Here is an 18,765-nt window from a genome sequence, read left to right as displayed (position 1 = left end):
AAGCACAAGGAAAAGCATTCACAAAAAGTGGTTCTTCTGAGAAAATTGCTGCTCCTGTTTCTAGTGGGCAGTCCTCCAAACAGAGTAATGAATACTATGAGCGGGACTAGAGGGGTTCTACCTCCAACCGGGGGGAGGAAGGGGGCAACTGGGTGTATTGGACTTTGAGGATTACTTGCTTAACACAGACCCACAGGAGGTGTTAGGTTTTAAAGGACACCAATGCACAGTGTAGTGTAATGCCATCAAGCTAAAAGGGCCAGAACCCAATTGTATTTCTGGAATGATGGGAGAATCCCAGTAGGTAACTGTACTGGAGGCTGATGTGAGTCTAATGGGAAAGAGTGGCAAAAGCAACCCCTTGAGACTGGCCCAGAAGCTCTGTGAACCCTTAGTATAGACTCCTTCAGGAAAGGGTGCTTCAAAAATCCAAAGGCTTACCTTTAAACAGTTGTCTACCTTGCCCACTCTCTCACAGGGCCCTTCTGCTGTGGAGGTGCTGATGGCCAATGAGCAGCAGGTGCCAATCGCTACCACAACAGTGCACCTGAGGCAGTGTTGCACTGACAGAGACTCCCTGATTCCCCTGCATGACCTGGTTCATTGACTGGAGAGCCAAGGAGTGATCAGCAAGGCTCTCTCACCCTTTAATAGTCCCATATGGACAGTGCAAAATTCTACGGGGGAGTGGAAGATAATGGTGGATGTCTGTGGCCTGAATGAAGTCCCACCACTGCTGATTTTGACATAAAACAAAGGAAGGTCAAAGGACCTACACAGGAGATCCTGAGGCAGGCTGGCCAGGTTCAGGGGGACCCCTGCTTGAGGACGGGCTGGGTATCGGTCAGTGTGTGGTGAGCAATTGCACTGTGCATCGCTTGATTTACTAAACTACATTATCATCATCATCAGCAGCAGCAGCAGCAACATCTCTTCCTTTCCTTTGCTATCAAACCATCTTTATCTCAACACATGAGCATTTCAGGGATGAGGATGAGCTACATGGTGCTGAGTTGTCTGCCAGGATAAAGCACAACATGCTTGACAACCAGAGTCCAAAGCACAAATCACACTTTAAAAAATCAGTCTCTGACATCTACAGAGAGAAGCCTTCCTCTGAGACCAGTGCTGGTTCTGCAGGAGCAGTGCCCATGTGCAGGAGTGTAGAGGAAAAGAGTCCCATCCCAGCAGCACGGCCAGGGAACACCAGCGTTTGGGGCATGCAGAGCTGCTCTCTTGCCACTGCTGCCCTCTCCTGCTGAGCCCTGATGGTGGGGTCAGGCTCAGCTGCTCCTATCACTTGGTGCCAGTGCTGCTGTGGGGCTGTGCTGGGACTGCAGGCAGGGACAGGCAGTGGGCACGGCAGTGGCACAGCTGGCCTCCACTGCAGCACTTCCCTCCTAAGGGGGGATCTCCTCCAAGGTGGACTGAGCAGACCTCAAATGCTCAATCTGGTGTGAGCAAGCAGAGGAGGGCTCAGCAGCCCCAGGGCACACAGCAGCCCCAGCAAAGGAGCCTGGCCAGTGATTCCTTGCAGCCCTGGGGCAATGGCAGTGACCCCATGAGCTGGGTCTGCCTCCCAGCCTGCCCAGCACAGCCCTGCAGAGTGCCCCCATGCTCTGGGCACCACAGCCCCCTCGCTCTGCAGAGCAGCACCACCGGCTGGGGCTGGGGCTGCAAGGATGCTTCCCCTGAGTGTCTTGTAGGCTGGCTTCAGGCACACAACTTCTGGATGTGAGCATGATCTTCACTGTGCACTAAGAGCTGAGAGACCGCCAACAGGCATGGGGCTGGAACATTGCCTGCAAGATCCCTCCTGCCCTAGCACCTCACAGGACTGGCACAGAACTGGATCCTGAGTGTCAGAGAGGCTGGGAGCCCAGCAGGTGTGCCATGGGCTTGGAGGACCACAATGAGATCACTTCTACCTGGGCAGGTCCTGGCCCAAAAAGGGGGTGTTTTCTAGGTGTGGTATTATAAGCTCAGTGGTGCTTAAGAAACACTAAGTCCAGCAGAAAGCAAATGGCTGTTAAATGGCCTGTGAGGTGAGCTCTCTCTGAAGTAGCTGACAGGTCACCCTTGACTCCTGGCTGGGATCTGTGCCTTTAGGCTCACATCTGCCAGTGTCCATGGTAGGGCAGCAGAAGGCACTTGCTGTGCATGTAGTTTCTGAGATCAGCTCCTTCTAAGTAGCTGGTAGGCCCCATAGTGGAAGAGGTCTTGGATAGGGGTTGTCATGTCAGAGGTGTCAGCTTTTGCCTGAAGTCATCCTTTAGGACTGCTTTCAGTTTTCTACACAGAGGGGGCCACTGCCTCCAAGACGCTTGGGGCAAACTGAACCATGCATGAGGGTTTGGAAAAAAGATACCCTGGGTGCACAGAAGCCATTCCGTATCCAGAAGTTGGAGGCAGGAAACAAAATTTTGGGGTGGTACAAGAGCTGCTGGGCACATTGTGCAGGGTTCACCTACACCTTTGGGCTATTTTTCATCCTGACTTGGGTGCCATGTCAGTCTCAAGAAAGGAGTAGCCAACAGATATGAGACAGGTACTCTGAGATCATGAAAACCATCAGAAAGCTGCCCATAAGAAAATGACTGATATGGGGAAGTCAGGAGAAGCCTGGCCAGGTGAGATGTGAGATTTGAGGGAGGGAAAAGGAGTTTGGCCAGCAGAAATTAATGATATCTGTGAGGTTAGAACATTCAGGCAATGTCGATATTGCTGTAACGCTGGCTTAAAATAGTCATGTAAAGCCCTTCCCCTATTTTAACCAGTGACAGTAATCCCCAAACCTAAATGCTACTCCACACCCTGACAGGAATCCACTATTCTTATGCCTGACCTCAAAGTATCCCTTCATGCCAAAACACAGCCTATTGCTGCTTCCCTTTATCTTTAGTCTTTTGCTCACCCTGAACTGATCAGCCTGTGGGCCACAAGGAGGAGATGGGCGGGGATGCTCTGAGGAGCTCAGCTCTGCCTCAGCATCTCCTGCCCCAGCAGGAGCAATGTGACTATGAGGTCACTTCTGTCTCTGCACTTGATAGGGCAGCAGCGGGAACGTGTCACAGAAAGGGACTGTGGGGTCACTTGTGTCTGGAGGTGGCAGGTCAGCCTTGACTTCTCCCTGGGAGCTGCACTTTTGGGCTGACATCTGGCAGTGTCCCTGCTAGGCCAGCACAAGGCACCTGCTTGGCATGCTGACTGGGGGATCCCCTCTGCCTCCAGAGCCAGGAGGACCCAGGCAGAAAGAAGGCCCCCAGATGAGTTGTCCTGTCCCTTCTGCTTGAGTCCATGAGTGGGCAGCAGGAGGCACAAGGCTTGGCTGTGTCTAGCCAAGACGCTGCAAGGCCAGCAGCAGGCCCCTGGCTTGGAAGCTGCTGCTGAGGTGACTTGTGTCTGGTAGGCTGAGAGGCCGCAAGGAACCTGCTGGGTTGGGATGCCTACTTCAGGAGTGGTTTCCACCCTGATGGAGCCTGCTTTGGTAGTAGGAAAGAGCAGGAGAGAAAAAAGTGCCACAAAGTGTTCCATGGAAGGCTGGCACTTATCACAAAGAGGGAGAAATGTCCCTCAAAGGGTCATGCTGTGGTGCCAGAGGTCACCCTCTGATCAGACCCTGGCTTTGGTTTTCAAGGAACAGCTGGTGAGGGCTGATGAGACATCAGTGAAAGCAAGGCATGAAAGCAAGATGGTGAACAGAAATGGGTGTCTGCAGACTTCAAGGAAATAGGGCAATGTGTGGGACAGCATTGGAAAACCTGCAGAGGAGAAGGCAGAGGGTGCTGGTAGAAAGGGAGGGCCCTAACCGCCGTGAAGGTTTCTGTCCCCTTGGCTAGAGCTTATAAGGAGATATGTTATATTCATTGTGATGAGGCCTCATCGATTCTTTTCAACCCTGTGCAGTACCACAGAGGTGTCACACCAGTGTTGTTCTCATGGCATCACACTGCCCACCACATCCCACAGACCCCAGCAAAAGCCTTGAGACAGACGTGGCGGTGCAGAATCTCCCCTTCCAGCGTCTGGGGCCAGACCTTGACTCTTCTGTATCACCAAAACCAACAAAGAATTTTTCAGCACAGTGTTTAGCCTGTATGTAACTATGGCCTCAAATTATCTGCCCTAACAAGGCCCTGGGGAAGCTTTGTTAGTAACAGCCCTCAGTGGGGCCCATTAATACTCCAAGTCACTTCAACTTGTCCTTCTGACTTTACTTTCTCTAGCAGTTGCATCATTGTCCTCTCAGTACCTGAGCTTCATAGACTCAGCACCACAATACACCATGGAACTCATTAAAATGAAGAAATTCCTAACATCTCCTCCATAGTTTTCTTCAAGGTTTCACGCCTTGTGCAGCTAATTGCAGTTTGCATGACGTAGTTAAAGGAAAAGATTTCACAAAGCACATAATAAAAACATTTTCTTGATTCAAAGGCTGAATGTTGTTGCATTTCCATTTGTAGCATCATTCTCCTACTGCTATTCATCCAGGGTGACTTCTTTGGAGAACTCCATCGGGAGGAAAAGCAGATTCTGGAGGTCTGACACCTCCACTTCCAGCAGTGGTCTTTATCCCTGTAACTGCAGCCCAGCCCAGCACATGAAACCCTTTCTAAGACAAGTCAGGGGTTCCTTGGGAAACAATTAAAGTAATAAATAAAATAAAATAAAATAAAATAAAATAAAATAAAATAAAATAAAATAAAATAAAATAAATAACATTTGAAATGACCGTTGGGATCTGATAAATTGTAAATGAATCTTAGTAGACAACTGGACACCAGAGTCTCTATTGGGTCTTCCATGGAATACTCAGGAAGAAAATTAAAGGAAATATATGTTCATTGGCTGTAGCTGTACCCATGAGCTTCGCCGCTTTGGGGAAATTGCCCCTTCCAGACATGGAAACCTAAATTGAGTAATGTGAAAAGACCTGCCCAGTCAATAGAGTAGGGCAGAGTCCTACTTCCTGTGCTATAGATGCAGAAGGTAAAAAGAATTGCATTGTGCCTGACACTACTCTGGGACGTGTAACCCAGGTCAGGCAACTTTACCTTAGTGCTGACAAGTCCATCACTAAACCACGCTCCCAAGCTCTACATCTACACCTTGGCTCTCCAGTCGATGACCCAGCTCATGGATGGTAATCAGGGAATCTCGGTTAGCGCGACGCTGCCTCAGGTACGCCACCATGGTAGCCATTGGCACCTGCTGTTCTTCACCCCTCAGCAAACCCCCAACAGAAGGATTCTGTGGAAGGCCAAGCAAGGTAGACAACCGTTTCATGTCCTTTGTCTCCAAGGCAGCACTGCCAAAGCCCCACCGGTGGTGCCCTCTTGAAACTTTGAAGTTCCCTCTCCTGATGCAGTCTAAGCTGAGGATGCACATAGCCTCTGAGCCAGTCCCAATGGGGTGCTTGTGCCATTTCTTCCCAGTTAGACTCACTTCAGCCTCCAGTACAGTTAACTGTTGGGATCCCCCTGTCACTCCAGAAATACAGGTGGGTTCTACCTCTTTCTAGCTTGATGGCATTAGGGTACTCTGTGCAGAGGTGTCCAGTAGAGCCAGATACATTTGTGTGTCTGATACAGCAGGCCATTAAATATACACTGTCCAATAAACCTGATTGTCGCTTTCCTTCCTGCCTCCCCCTGGCTTGAAGCAGGCCCCCTCTAGTTCTGCTCATAGGATTCATTACTGTGTCTTGTAGATGGCCCACTGGAAACATGTGCTGCCATAGCACAGTAAACCCATGGGGCAGTGGACAGTCAAGGACACATTTGGGTTTGGAAGGTGGGGCCCAGCAGAGACAAGGAGTCAAGGCAGTGGGGTGGGGGAGGCCAGCAGAAGCAGCCCAAGGGGTGGTGCTGCTTCTGAGGACAAGTTTGTGGCAGCAGCCGGAGTGGGCAGCAGCTGTGCGCAGGCGAGGGGAGGCCAGGAAGCGCATGGCAAGAGCGCTCCTGCCAGCAGAGCCAAGGCCGGGGCCGAGCCCAAGGGCAGAGGCAGGCCCAGGGCAGGGGGCTGCAAGGGCCATGCTGAGCTCCCTGCCCCTGCAGCAGCCGCCCTGGCCCTTGGCCTCCTCTCCGCTGCCCCTGCAGCTCTGGGCTCCCTTCACACAGCCCCGGTTCTTCAGCACCACGCCCTGCTGGGAGCCCTCCCCTGCATGCTGCCACCGCTCCCTGATGCTGCTGTTGCCCTCTGCCGGGCACTGCCCAGCCCAGCCCAGCCCCTGCCCACCTCTCCCCAGCTCCCTGCCCTCTCCCCAGCCCAGCCCAGCCCAGCCCAGCAGCCCAGGCTGGGCTGGCCCCAGGGCAGTGTCCAGTGCAGGCTGCTGCAGGGCTCTGGGCATGGCCACCACAGCCCCAGCCCCTCGCAAGGCACCGCAGCTGCTGGCACAAAGGTGGCTCTGGGCCACTCTAGTGTCTCCTGTTCTGGGGCCAACTATGGTGATGCTGGTGCATTATGCTACTGGTCCATTAAGCTTTTCCTGCGAGACCCATTGGCAGCAGCAATGGAAGAGGCTTCCAGGTTTCAGGGTTTGCCATGAGCAGCCCCTTGTATTTTTGTGGTGCTCGGAGGGGGGCCAGCAGTGACCCAGGGCTGCACAGTGCCTGCTGCTGCCTGCAGGGACAGGGATGCCACTGCAGAGACAACAGGACTGTCACCAAGGTGCATGAGATCTAAGGGCTTATCCAAACGTAAGAGCACAAGAGAACAATGAGGAAGCCAAAAGAGAGCAGCAGTGACAAGGCCACGTCCTGCTGCTGGCCATGGCCATGGCTCCAGGGAAGCAGCAGCACCAACCCAAAGGCAGCAGAGAGGCAGAGCCCAACGGGCAGTGAGGGGCAAGCCCAAGGGACACTGGGGCTGCTCCTGTATGTCGCAACTGGGCTCTTGGCCCTGAGCCCCTCCTGCATGCTGGGGCTGCTCCCATGAGGACACGGGACCTCTGACCAGTGACATTCTGAATGTATTTCGGATGCCTTCCTTATTGTCTTTATTCACGGAGGAAACCTAGGTCTACAGGTACATGAGATGACTGGGATACGGTAAATAAATTAGCATGATGAGGGTTAAAAAATCCATTATTCAAATAAAAATAATATTTAAAAAAATTAAAGATGTTAAATAAATAAATTTAAACAATAAAAATTGTTCCCTCAGTTTCCCAAATAACTTCTCATTCCAATTAATATTTTTATTTTAAATTCTTGATTATGACAATAATAATAGTGAACACAGCACATCTCTGATGCTTAAAAAGCATGTATAGAAACAGTTTTAATCAAAGCATTCCTGAGCTCCTGGTTCCTAATGCTATAGATGAGAGGGTTCATTGCTGGTGGCACCACCGAGTACAGAACTGCCATCACCAGGTCCAGGGATGGGGAGGAGATAGAAGGGGGCTTCAGGTAGGCAACTGTGGCTGTGCTGACAAACAGGGAGATCACGGCCATGTGAGGTAGGCACGTGGAAAAGGCTTTGTGTCGTCCCTGAGAGGAGGGTATCCTCAGCACTGCCCTGAAGATCTGCAAATAGGACACCACAATGAAGACAAAACAACCAAGGACTAAAAAAACACTAAACACAAGGATGCCAACTTCCCTGAGGTAGGCATCTGAGCAGGAGAGCTTGAGGATGTGGGGGATTTCACAGAAGAACTGGTCCACAGCATTGCCTTGGCAGAGGGGCACTGAAAACGTAGTGGCCGTGTGCAGGACAGCATTGAGAAAGCCACTGCCCCAGGCAGCTGCTGCCATCTGGGCACAAGCTCTGCTGCCCACGAGGCTCCCGTAGTGCAGGGGCTTGCAGATGGCAACGTAGCGGTCGTAGGCCATGGCAGTGAGGAGATAGTACTCTGAACTAAAAAAGAAGAAGAAAAAGAAGACCTGTGCAGCACATCCTTGATAGGAGATGGCCCTGGTGTCCCAGAGGGCATTGGCCATGGCTTTGGGCAGAGTGGTGGAGATGGATCCCAGGTCGAGGAGGGCGAGGTTGAGGAGGAAGAAGTACATGGGGGTGTGGAGGCGGTGGTCGCAGGCTACGGCAGTGAGGATGAGGCCGTTGCCCAGGAGGGCAGCCAGGTAGATGCCCAGGAAGAGCGCAAAGTGCAGGAGCTGCAGCTCGCGCGTGTCTGCGAATGCCAGCAGGAGGAACTCGCTCACAGAGCTGATGTTGGGCATTTGCTGACTTTGGACATAGAGCCTGCGAAATGAAAGAAAATATAAAGTATAAACTCTTATGAGTAAAGTCTCTGACTAAAATTCCCAGTAAAAGCTTTACATTACCCGTTTCCAAGAGGACCTTTGTCTATCTCCTTGTCTGGAGTCCTGCTTTCTGCTTGCTGAGCGTCCTGTACACAGCAACCACTTCTGCCCATCAGTCCCCAGTGGGACATCTCTAATCTAGTGAAATGGTTAATGTCATTGATGTGGAGGCACACCTAAACCAGAGGGCACATCCAGGAGGGCTGCTCTGTCCATTCCCTGGTACCCAGCTGCTGGCTGCTTGCAGCACTCACCTGCGGGATGGATGCACACAGAGGTTGTGCTGAAAAACCACATCCCCTTGTCTGCAAGTCCTAAAGAACAGCTCAGAAAAGCCCTGGTGCAGTCTGTAAGCAGAGAGAAGAGAAGGGATATTCTCAGGTGCATCACTAACTTGTTTGTGTCTCAATTCAATGGAATAGGAAGCTCAGTCACCAGTGCAAATCCAACTATGCCGATAACATAGAGGCTGCCCCACTACCCTGTTAATATAGAGCCTACCCCACAATCAGAGCAGGAAGAGGCAGGCAGAGAGTGCAGAAAGTGCCTTCTCTTTGCAGGCAGCTTCTGCCCTGCCCTTCTTCTGCCCAAGCCCCTGGGCAGCTCCCCAGGCAGGCTGAGTGCTGAGCCTGGCAAGCAGCACAGGCCCTGCCCTGGCACACAGCCCCTGGGGCACAGCAGGGACCCTGCTCCGCACCGCAGCCCTGGGCACCCCTGCCTGCACCCCCAGCACCTCCTTCCTCCAGGACCTGCCACTGCATTGCCCTCCAGCCAGAGACTTACCAGGGTCAGGGCTGGGAAGTGTTCTCCCCCAGTGAGCTCTGTGCATCCTGCCACTTCTGCCTGCCTTTAAGCACTCTGTCTCTGCAGGCAGTGCCCCCAGCCCTGCTGCGCTGTGCAGAGGAGCTGCTCCTGGGCACAGCTGTCTCTCTGCACCAGGGCCCTCTTGCCACGAGCTCTCTCTGTCCCACGAGCCCGGCCCAGCTCAGCAGCGCAGCACCAGCCCAAGGCACTGCAATCACCCCTCTGGGGGCTTTGCTGATGAGCCCACGAACCTCAGGCACTCAGACACAATTGAAGACATCTCTGCAGAAGTCCAAGTCAGAGGCAAGTTTCCTGCAGTGTCCCCCTGAGGGCCAGTACTGACACAGCCTCCCTTGGAGCTCGTTAGAGCAGAACCCTGGAGGCAGTGAGGACAAGGAGACAAAGGAAATGTGAAGGTGACACTGATGTGTAGGAAAACTGGATGTGTGTCACCAAGAAAAAGGGCCAGGCCTTGACCCTGAACCTGTGAGAAGGGAGATCCTTTCCGTTCACACCTTCACACCTTGCTCAGTGCTCTTTGTGGGGCAGTAGGAGATGGGGATGTACATGGCCAAGTACAGGAGAATGGTACAACCCCTGCCTGTTTCATGGGTGCAGGCGAGAAGGCATTGAGGCCCTGGTGCTTTAATGATAAGCTGTCTCCTCATAGGGCTCAGTGACAGAGACAACAACCATAGCCATGGACACAAAGACCTGAGTCCTGCTGGGACTTTCAGCCTTGTCATAGCCCTTAATCCTCTCCAAACCAGGATTGCCTAGAGATTCCCAGACCTGTACCTCTTTATTGGCTATTTGTAGACACTTGTCCATGTGGTGTCACATCACATCTGAGCTGAGTCGGATAACTCAGATTTTCTTGGTGGCCATGCCCCTCGTAAGGCAGCTCTGTAGGAAGCTGCCCTGGTTCCTGGTGAGCAGGCACCACTGCTCGTATTGCATCCCTCATGGAGGGTGTTCACAAGTCTATGGAGCAAGATGAGATATATCCGAGGGTGCTGAAGGAGCTGGCAGAAGTGCTCACCAAGCTGCCTTCCATCATTTATCGGCACTCCTGGCTATCAGTCAACTGGTGACTAGCAACTGTGATGCTCACCTACAAAACAGCTGGAAGGAGGATGGTAGAACTACAAGCCTGTCAGTCTGAACTCGGTCCTGGGGAAGCTCTTGGAGCAGATTATCTTGAATTCCATCACACAATGCTTCCAGAACAACCAGGTGATCAGGCCCAGTCAGCATAGGTTTGTCAAAGGCAGGTCAAATTTGTCTTGGCAAATCAGATCTCAAGGTGTGACAAGGTGATGCTCGCAGTGGATGAGGGAAAGGCTGTGGATGTGCTCTACCTAGACCGCAGTAAGGCTTTTCTGTCTTTTCCCACAACATTCTCCAGAGAAACTGGCTGCTCAAGGCTTGGACGGGTGTATGCTTTGTTGGGTTAAAAAATGGCCCAAAGAGTCATGGTAAATGCGAATAAATGCAGATGGAGGCCTGTCCTTAGTGTCCCGCAGGGCCCCGTACGGTGGCCTGTTCTCTTCAATATCTCCATCAATGATGTGGATGAGGGGATCGAGTGCACCCTCAGTAAGTTTGCAGATGACACCAAGTTTGGAGTGAATGTTGATCTGTTAGGAGGGCTTGTGAGGCCACAGTTCAAGTACTGTGTTCAGCTCTGGGGCCCCAATAAGGATGTGTATCTATTAGAAGGAGTCCAGAGGAGGGCCATGAGGACGATCAATGGGCTGCAGCACTTTTCCTAGGAACATGCTGAGGAAGATGGTTTTGTTCAGCCTGGACAAGAGAAGGCTCTGGGGAGAACTTAAAGAGCCCTTCCAGTACCAATAGGGGGCCTACAGGACAGCTGGGGAGGGACTCTTCATCAATGTCATGATAGGACGAGCGGTAATGGTTTTAAACTGAAAGAGAGTAGATTTAGATTAGCTATTAGAAAGAAGTTCTTGACTTAGAGGGTGGTAAGGCAGTGGAACAGGCTGCCCAGGGAAGCTGTGGATGCCCTGTCCCTGGAAGTATTCAAGGCTAGGTTGGATGGGGCTTTGAGCAACCTTATCTAGTGGAAGCCGACTCGATGGTGGGGCAGAGTGAGAAGCACAGAAGGCCTTGATGCTGTGCAAACACTGCACAGGAACAGCGACTACAGCCATGGGTGACCAACACTGCTCTGGTCACATATCAAAAACACAGCACCGCAGGGACTGTTCTGCAGAGAGCAACTCCATCCCAGCCAGAGCCAGTGTCCTCATGAGGGACAAGAAGGCCCTGGAAGGAGCCAGGAAGTTGCTAATAAGCATCAGGACAATTGAGGAAGCCCAAAGGCCCTTCTGAAGGGTCACCGAGTGCCACCTGAGAGGCAGTGCTGGGCAGTGGGGAGGGCCAGGAGAAAGACTTGTGAGAAGGCTGTGAGAAACAAGGACACTCAGGGCTTTTGCAGATCCTTAAAGTCCTGCCTGAGTCCCCAAATGGAAAGCAGGGTATGTCTGTGGGTGGAGAAGTAGCCAAATCTTGGGACTGGGACACGGCTGAAGGTCCCTGCATGAAGCTGGACTGATGGAGAAATGTGTACCTTGCATGTGTGCCTCAGCCTGGGAGCAGGGGCCTGCCTGTGGTGCAGGATGTCTGGGCTGTGCTCAGCCATGCCCCAGGAGATGACCTTGATCTCTTCCTCCCCACCACTCCCCACACGGGGCAGGCCCTCAGGAAGCACCCCTGAGCCTGGAGATGCACCAACCTGCTGCGCTGAGGTGTCACTACTGCAAGGGCAGAGGGGAGGCTTGGAGAGACACATGGGGCCTGTGGGTAAGAGTGGTGTGGCCTGGGGAAGTGAGTGTCTGGGAAAAGTTACCCTGGAGCCATAGGAGCCATTCTGGAAAGGAAACTTGTAGGCAGGAACCACACTTTTGTGGCAGTGCAGAGCTGCTGGGCACATTGTGCAGGGTGCTCTGATGGACATTTGTGTCCTTTTCCATCGTGTATTAAGTGCCACTTTTCTCAGGAATAGAGTAGCCAACAGAGCACTGACAGATAGTCTAAGATCATGAAAGGCATCATAAGCATGCCCCTAAAAAGATAACTGATATGGGGAAATCAGGAGAAGACAGCCCAGGAGAAACATGAGACTGAGAGGAGGGAATAGGGGCTTGGCCAGCCAAAATTAAGGATTTTGTAGAGGTAAGAGGGTTCAGGTTATGCTGATGCAGCTGTAACTATGACTTAAAATAGTCATACAAGGCTATTCCCCAGCTTTAACCTGTAAACTTCTTTCCAAAACCTAAATGCTACTCAGCACCCTGACAGGAATCCACTACTCTAATGACTGACCCCAAAGTATCCCTAGAAGACAAAACTCAGCCCATAGCCGCTTCCCCTAGCTCTTACTCTCTTAATCACTCTGATCTCTGCCCTTAATAGTAGCACTAAAATGGCCTATTTAACACTAGAAAACCGCTTAAGGGACCTAAACAAAACCCTAACCTCAAATGAATGTGAGGGGTCCTGGATCTGATCAGCTTGTGGGCCACAAGGAGGAGATGGGTGGGAATGCTCTGAGGAGCTCAGCTCTGCCTCAGGATCTCCTGCCCCAGCACGAGGAATGTGACTGTGGCAGGGACTGTGAGGTCACTTCTGTCTCTGCACTTGATAGGGCAGCAGCAGGAACGTCTCACAGAAAGACACTGTGAGGTCACTTGTGTCTGGAGGTGGCAGGTCAGCCTTGACTTCTCCCTGGGAGCTGGACTTTTGGGCTGATATCTGACAGTGGCCCTGCTAGGCCAGCAGAAGGCACCTGCTTGGCATGCTGACTGGGGGATCCCCTCTGCCTCCAGAGCCAGGAGGACCCAGGCAGAAAGAAGGCCCCCAGATGGGTTGTCCTGTCCCTTCTGCTTGAGTCCATGAGTGGGCAGCAGCAGGCACAAGGCTTGGCTGTGTCTAGCCAAGAAGCTGCAAGGCCAGCAGCAGGCCCATGGCTTGGAAGATGCTGGTGAGTGTCTATGATCTGACCTTAGCTTCGTTTTTCAAGGAACAGCTGGTGAGGGTTGATGAGTCGGTGAAATGGTGGAAATGCTGTGATGATGGCAAGGTGGTGAACAGAGACGGGTGTCTGCAGACTTCCAGGAAATAGGACAAAGTGTGGGACAAAGAGTGCTGGCAAGAATGGAAGGCACCAACAGCCCTGTCACTTTGGCTAGAGCTTATGAGTAGACGACATATAGTCATTACAGTGCAGCCTCTCTGCTTCCTTGAAACCCTGTGCAGAGGCAGGGTGGTGTCATACCAGTGTTCTTGTCATGGCATCACACTGCCCACAACATCCCACAGACCCCCAAGAAATGTCCTGAGCCAGACAGGGTGGTGTAGGATCTCCCCTCACAGTGGCTGGGGTCAGGCCTTGGACCTTTTGCTTCACCAAAACCAACCAAGACTTCTCTCAGCACAGTGCTTTGCCTGTCTGTAACCATGGCTTCAAATTATCTGCCCTAACACGTCCCTGGGGAGGCTCTGTTAGTAACAGCCCTCAGTGGGGCCCATTAATACTCCAAGTCACTTCAGCTTTTCATTTTGAGTTTGTTTTTTTGCACAGTTGCATCATCCTCCGCTCAGTACCCAAGTTTCATTGACTCAGCACCAAAATACACCATGGAACTCATTAAAACACAGAAACTCCTAAGGAGCCATGTCTCTCCCAACATTTTCTTCAAGTCTTCAAGACTTGATCACCTCATTGGAGAGCTTTCATTTTCTAGTTAAGAGGGAAGATTTCAAGGAGCATCTAATAAAAATCTTTCTTCATTTTAAAGGCTGAATTTTGTTGTGTTTTAGTTTAGAGCATCATTTTCCTGGTTATATTGGTCTAGGGTTTCTCCTTTGAAGCCTTGTTTAGGTGGGAAGAGCAGGGGTTTTCCTATTTCAAAACAAACAAAAGGAAATCATGCTGCAATTTTCAAAAAAAAAAAAAAAAGTTCAAGTTCCTTATTTTGTTGCTACCTGTGATGTTTACCTTCCCAAAAGGATGACTGTACATGATGTATTTTACAGTGATTTAAATAACTGTGTTAATATTAATCCATATCATACTAATTCAATGATAAATGATGAGGGTCTTACTAAGGAAACCATTAGACAGACTGCTGAGAGATGGGCGACCTTGAACTCACTGAAACTCCAAGCAGCAACTGGGTCACTGAGAGTGGTCAGAATGATTAAACGGTAAGAGGAGGGCAAACCAGGAGAACCATGGGAAGTGCATAGGTCCAGACAGGCAGCTGGAAAGGGGGCATTCAGCAGGGTCTATGTAATCAAGATGAGTTTTGTGCCTGGAAGATGAGGGAGGGAGCACACCATGATAGAAAAGCGATGACAATGCAACTACAGGTGAACACCAGTATTTCTTCTCCTGGGATGAATATGCATCCTGAAAAATCACATTTCTTCATGATAGAAATTACACTTCACATGAGACATTTTACAGAAAGGATTGAGTCTTTTGAGCTGATGAGTTGTTGCTTTATCATTCAAGTACTGAAAAAAATACTGGGTATTCTGGCAAAGCTTTGCTGTCTGACCATAAGCAACCAGGGAAAACCTCCAGTGGGCCTGTTGTGTTTGAGTCACATCCCTGGACCAGCAGATGTCAGAAAAGAGCTGCAGGAGGCAGGAGCCCTTTGGGAAAATCAGGTGGAGCCAGGTGGAGTTCCCAGGGCACCTCCACTGCCAGCAGTGGTCTTTGTCCCTGTAACTGCAGCCCAGTCTAGCACAGGAACACCCCTTCAAAGACAAACCTCTTCTTCAGTGGGTTCCTTGGATTGACCTAGATTTGAAATGGCCACTGGACACCTGAGATGCTCTCCCTTACTTAAACTAGACACTTGAACATCTGTTGATGACCTTCCTGGGTCATCTTTAGCAAACTCAGGCTGAAAAACTCAAGTATAGCATGCTTGAAATGGCTGAGGCAGAACACATCAGCTTGCCCCACTTTGCAAATGGCCCCCGTCCAACTAACATTTTGAAAGCAACAAATATGGAATGACCCGTGAGGTCAATGTGCAGAGTAAGGGAAAGTCACACATACTGTGCTGGAGTAGCAGAAGGCAAAAAGCATTGTATTGTGCCTCAGAATAATTAAGGAGACCTAATCCAGTTCATTCATGAGGAAAAGCAGAGAGAAGGACGTTGATTTTGGCCTAACATGAAGAAGGATGTGCAACACTGGTGAAGGAACCGGCATTTATGCCATTACCAATGTGAATTACACAAGCACCAGCACACCTAATGGTAACCTGTCCGCCCTGGCTTAGTATTCCCACAAAGCAGGGGAGAGGGCACTGACAGCCCAGGGACACATTTGAGTGTGGAAAGTGGGGCCCAGCAGAGACAAGGAGTCAAGGCAGTGAGGGGGGGGAGGCAAAGCAGAAGCAGCCCAAGGGGTGGTGCTGCTTGTGAGGACACGTTTGTGGCAGCAGCCGGAGTGGGCAGCAGCTGTGCGCAGGTGAGGGGAGGCCAGGAAGCGCATGGCAAGAGCGCTCCTGCCAGCAGAGTAAAGGCCAGGGGCACAGCCTGGCCCTGGGCTCTTCCTGATGGCCCTGCAGGTCCTGGCAGGCTTTGGGGAGAGGACAAATGCCCTGAGCCCCCTTCCTGCTCTGCCCAGGCCAGCAAGGGCCCAGAGTGGCCTCCTCTCCCCTGCCCCTGCAGCTCTGGGCTCCCTTCGCGCAGCCCTGGCTCTGCAGCACCAAGCCCTGCTGGGACCCATCCACTGCATGCTGCCACCACTCCCTGATGCTGCTGTTGCCCTCTGCCGGGCACTGTCCAGCCCAGCCCAGCCCCTGCCCACTTCTCCCCAGGTCCCTGCCCTCTCCCCAGCCCAGCCCAGCAGCCCAGGCTGTGCTGGCCCCAGGGCAGTGCCCACCGCAGGCTGCTGCAGGGCTCTAGGCACGGCCACCACAGCCCCAGCCCATCGCAAGGCACTGCAGCTGCTGGCACAAAGGCGGCTCTGGGCCTCCCCAGCAGCCCCTGCCCTCAGGAGGTGGAGGTCTGTGAAGCTGCAGGAGCCCTGCTCTCTTGCCTGGCAGATCCCCAGCACACAGTGCCTGTGCCCCGCAAGGCCAACCCCGCTCCCCAGGCCAGCACAAAAGGCGTGGCCCAGCCACAGAGCAGCTCCACATTCCTCTCCAGCATGCCATTTGCCATCAGACCCAACAGCAGTGGACACTCCCAGGCATGACATAAGCCAATTATTGTTTGCTGAGCCATGGCCAGCCAAGAAGGGAGCTGCCAGTGCAGCACTAAACTGAACACTCTGAAATTCTGATCCATGGTGAAGACCTGAAAAGCAAGAGACCCACTCATTCATGCAGCAGTTCCTTGGATATATTCCTTCTACCAACTTTGGAAGAGCTGTGCAAAGAAAGAGATGCCCCTTTACAGACAATTAGACTGTCAGTAAGATGCATGAGATCTCAGTGGGAGAACACAAGCGAACAATGTGGAAGCCAAAAGAGAGCAGCAGGGAAAAGGCCACATCATGCTGCAGGCCATGGCCATGGCTCCAGGGAAGCAGCAGCCCCAACCCCAAGGCAGCAGAGAGGCAGAGCCCAGCAGGCAGTGAGGGGAAGCTCCAAGGGCCACCGGGGCTGCTCCTGCATGTGGCAGCTGGGCTCTTGATCCTGAGCCCCTCCTGCGTGCTGGGGCTGCTCCCCCAGCTCCAGAGGAGATGGGAAGAGATGTCAGCTCAGACATCTCATGCATTCTCATGCATTTTTTTATTGTCTATATCTACTGAGGAAGCCTAGTTCTATAGGTAAATTAGATTACCTGATCAAAGTAATTAAAATAATAAACAGGTAGGCTGCTAAGATTAATATTTAACTGAAAATGTTATCATGTGTTTGCTAAACTAGTTCTAAAGTATATTAGAAATGAAAGATTATCTCAACTCTTTTTGGATATGCTAGAAGAATGGATAAATTGATGAGAACTTTAGTGATGCTTTAACAAATGTTTAAATTGTTTGTTTATAACATCCTTCAATTCCTGGTTCCTCATGCTGTAGATGAGGGGGTTCACTGCTGGAGGCACCACTGAGTATAAAAATGACACCACCAGGTCCAGGGATGGGAATGAGTTTGAAGGGTGCCTCAGGGAGGCAGACGTGCCAGTGCTGACAAAGAGAGAGACCACAGCCAGGTGAGGGAGGCACGTGGAAAAGGCTTTGTGCCGGCCCTGGGAAGAGGACATCCTCAGCACTGCCCTGAAGATCTGCACATAGGACAGCACAATGAAAACAAAGCAACCAAGGACTAAAGAAACACTAAACACAAGTGCCCCAACTTCCCTGAGGTAGGTATTTGAGCAGGAGAGCTTGAGTATCTGGGGGATTTCACAGAAGAACTGATCCACAACACTGCTGTGGCAGAGGGGCAGGGAAAATGTGTTGGCCGTGTGCAGGACAGCATTGAGAAAGCCACTGCCCCAGGCAGCTGCTGCCATCTGGGCACAAGCTCTGCTGCCCAGGAGGCTCCCGTAGTGCAGGGGCTTGCAGATGGCAACGTAGCGGTCATAGGCCATGACGGTGAGAAGGGAATACTCTGCTGTGATAAAGAAGACAAAGAGAAAGACCTGTGCAGCACATCCTTGATAGGAGATGGCCCTGGTGTCCAACAGAGAATTGGCCATGGCTTTGGGCAGAGTGGTGGAGATGCAGCCCAGGTCAAGGAGGGCGAGGTTGAGGAGGAAGAAGTACATGGGGGTGTGGAGGCGGTGGTGGCAGGCTACGGCGCTGAGGATGAGGCCGTTGCCCAGGAGGGCAGCCAGGTAGATGCCCAGGAAGAGCGCGAAGTGCAGGAGCTGCAGCTCGCGTGTGTCTGCGAATGCCAGCAGGAGGAACTCGCTCACAGAGCTGATGTTGGACATTTGGTGGTTCTGGCCATGGGTTACTGCCAAGGATGAAAAAAGCTTTAATAAATAAGAAGACATACCTGAGATAAAGTTCTTACAGTTCTCACATAACTGCTATGAAAACCCTTTCAGTCAGGCATTTACCAGCTCCCTTTCATATGCTCTTCTTGATGCTGCCTGAGGGTGTCCCTGGGAGCAAGGGACCCTGCTCTGGGCAAGGAGTCAGTCCTGCCCCACAACCAGAGGTAAAGAGGAAGATGGGGTATTCTCAGATTCAATCAGCTGATAATAAAGAGCTTTTCAATATTTTTGCTCCCAATTCACCCAACTGAGGAGCAGAGCTGTGGGAATTTATTTTTGTATTTTCTGTCTAACTGCCTACCCAACCCTGTTTTCTAAGGCATAAATCCTGGGCATTTCAAATGAAAACTTGTGGAGCCTCAGATGAAAGAGTCCCTTCAGAGTTTCATTTAGAGACAATTTTGAGCCACGCTTAGGCTCATTTGGCCTGTGTTGGCATTTATTGAGCTACAGAAATATTGTACTCGTAGGTTCATAGAGACATGGAGTCACAGATTATCCCAGGTTGGAAGGGGCCCACAAGGGTATTCAAATCCAACCCCTGAATCTGTACATGAAAACCCAAAAACTGGCCTATATCTGAGGGGGTTGCCCAAATATTTCTTGAATTGTGACAGCCTCAGCGCTGTCACCACTTCCCTGTGGTACCTGTTCCAGTGCCTAAGGAACCAGGACACTACTGCCTGCC

General features: G+C 51.6%; 2 protein-coding genes across 2 annotated transcripts; both read right to left on the bottom strand.

Annotated features, from left to right (window-relative positions):
- Nucleotides 1–7,259: 7,259 nt before the first annotated feature.
- LOC311216145 (olfactory receptor 14C36-like) lies at nt 7,260–8,186 on the bottom strand (the record flags this gene model as incomplete). Its single annotated transcript, XM_084297690.1, has 1 exon — nt 7,260–8,186. The coding sequence occupies one exon, from the start codon at nt 8,184–8,186 to the stop codon at nt 7,260–7,262; it is 927 nt and encodes a 308-aa protein (XP_084153816.1).
- An 8,892-nt stretch (nt 8,187–17,078) lies between these two features.
- On the bottom strand, nt 17,079–18,011 carry LOC311216144 (olfactory receptor 14C36-like; the record flags this gene model as incomplete). Its single annotated transcript, XM_084297689.1, has 1 exon — nt 17,079–18,011. One exon carries the CDS (start codon nt 18,009–18,011, stop codon nt 17,079–17,081), a length of 933 nt encoding a protein of 310 aa, XP_084153815.1.
- Between the last annotated feature and the right edge of the window lie 754 nt (nt 18,012–18,765).

The sequence above is a fragment of the Netta rufina genome, assembly GCF_964035555.1.
Source record: "Netta rufina genome assembly, chromosome: 18".
Taxonomy (NCBI): Eukaryota; Metazoa; Chordata; class Aves; order Anseriformes; family Anatidae; genus Netta; species Netta rufina.
This window is presented reverse-complemented; position numbering and strand designations above follow the sequence as displayed.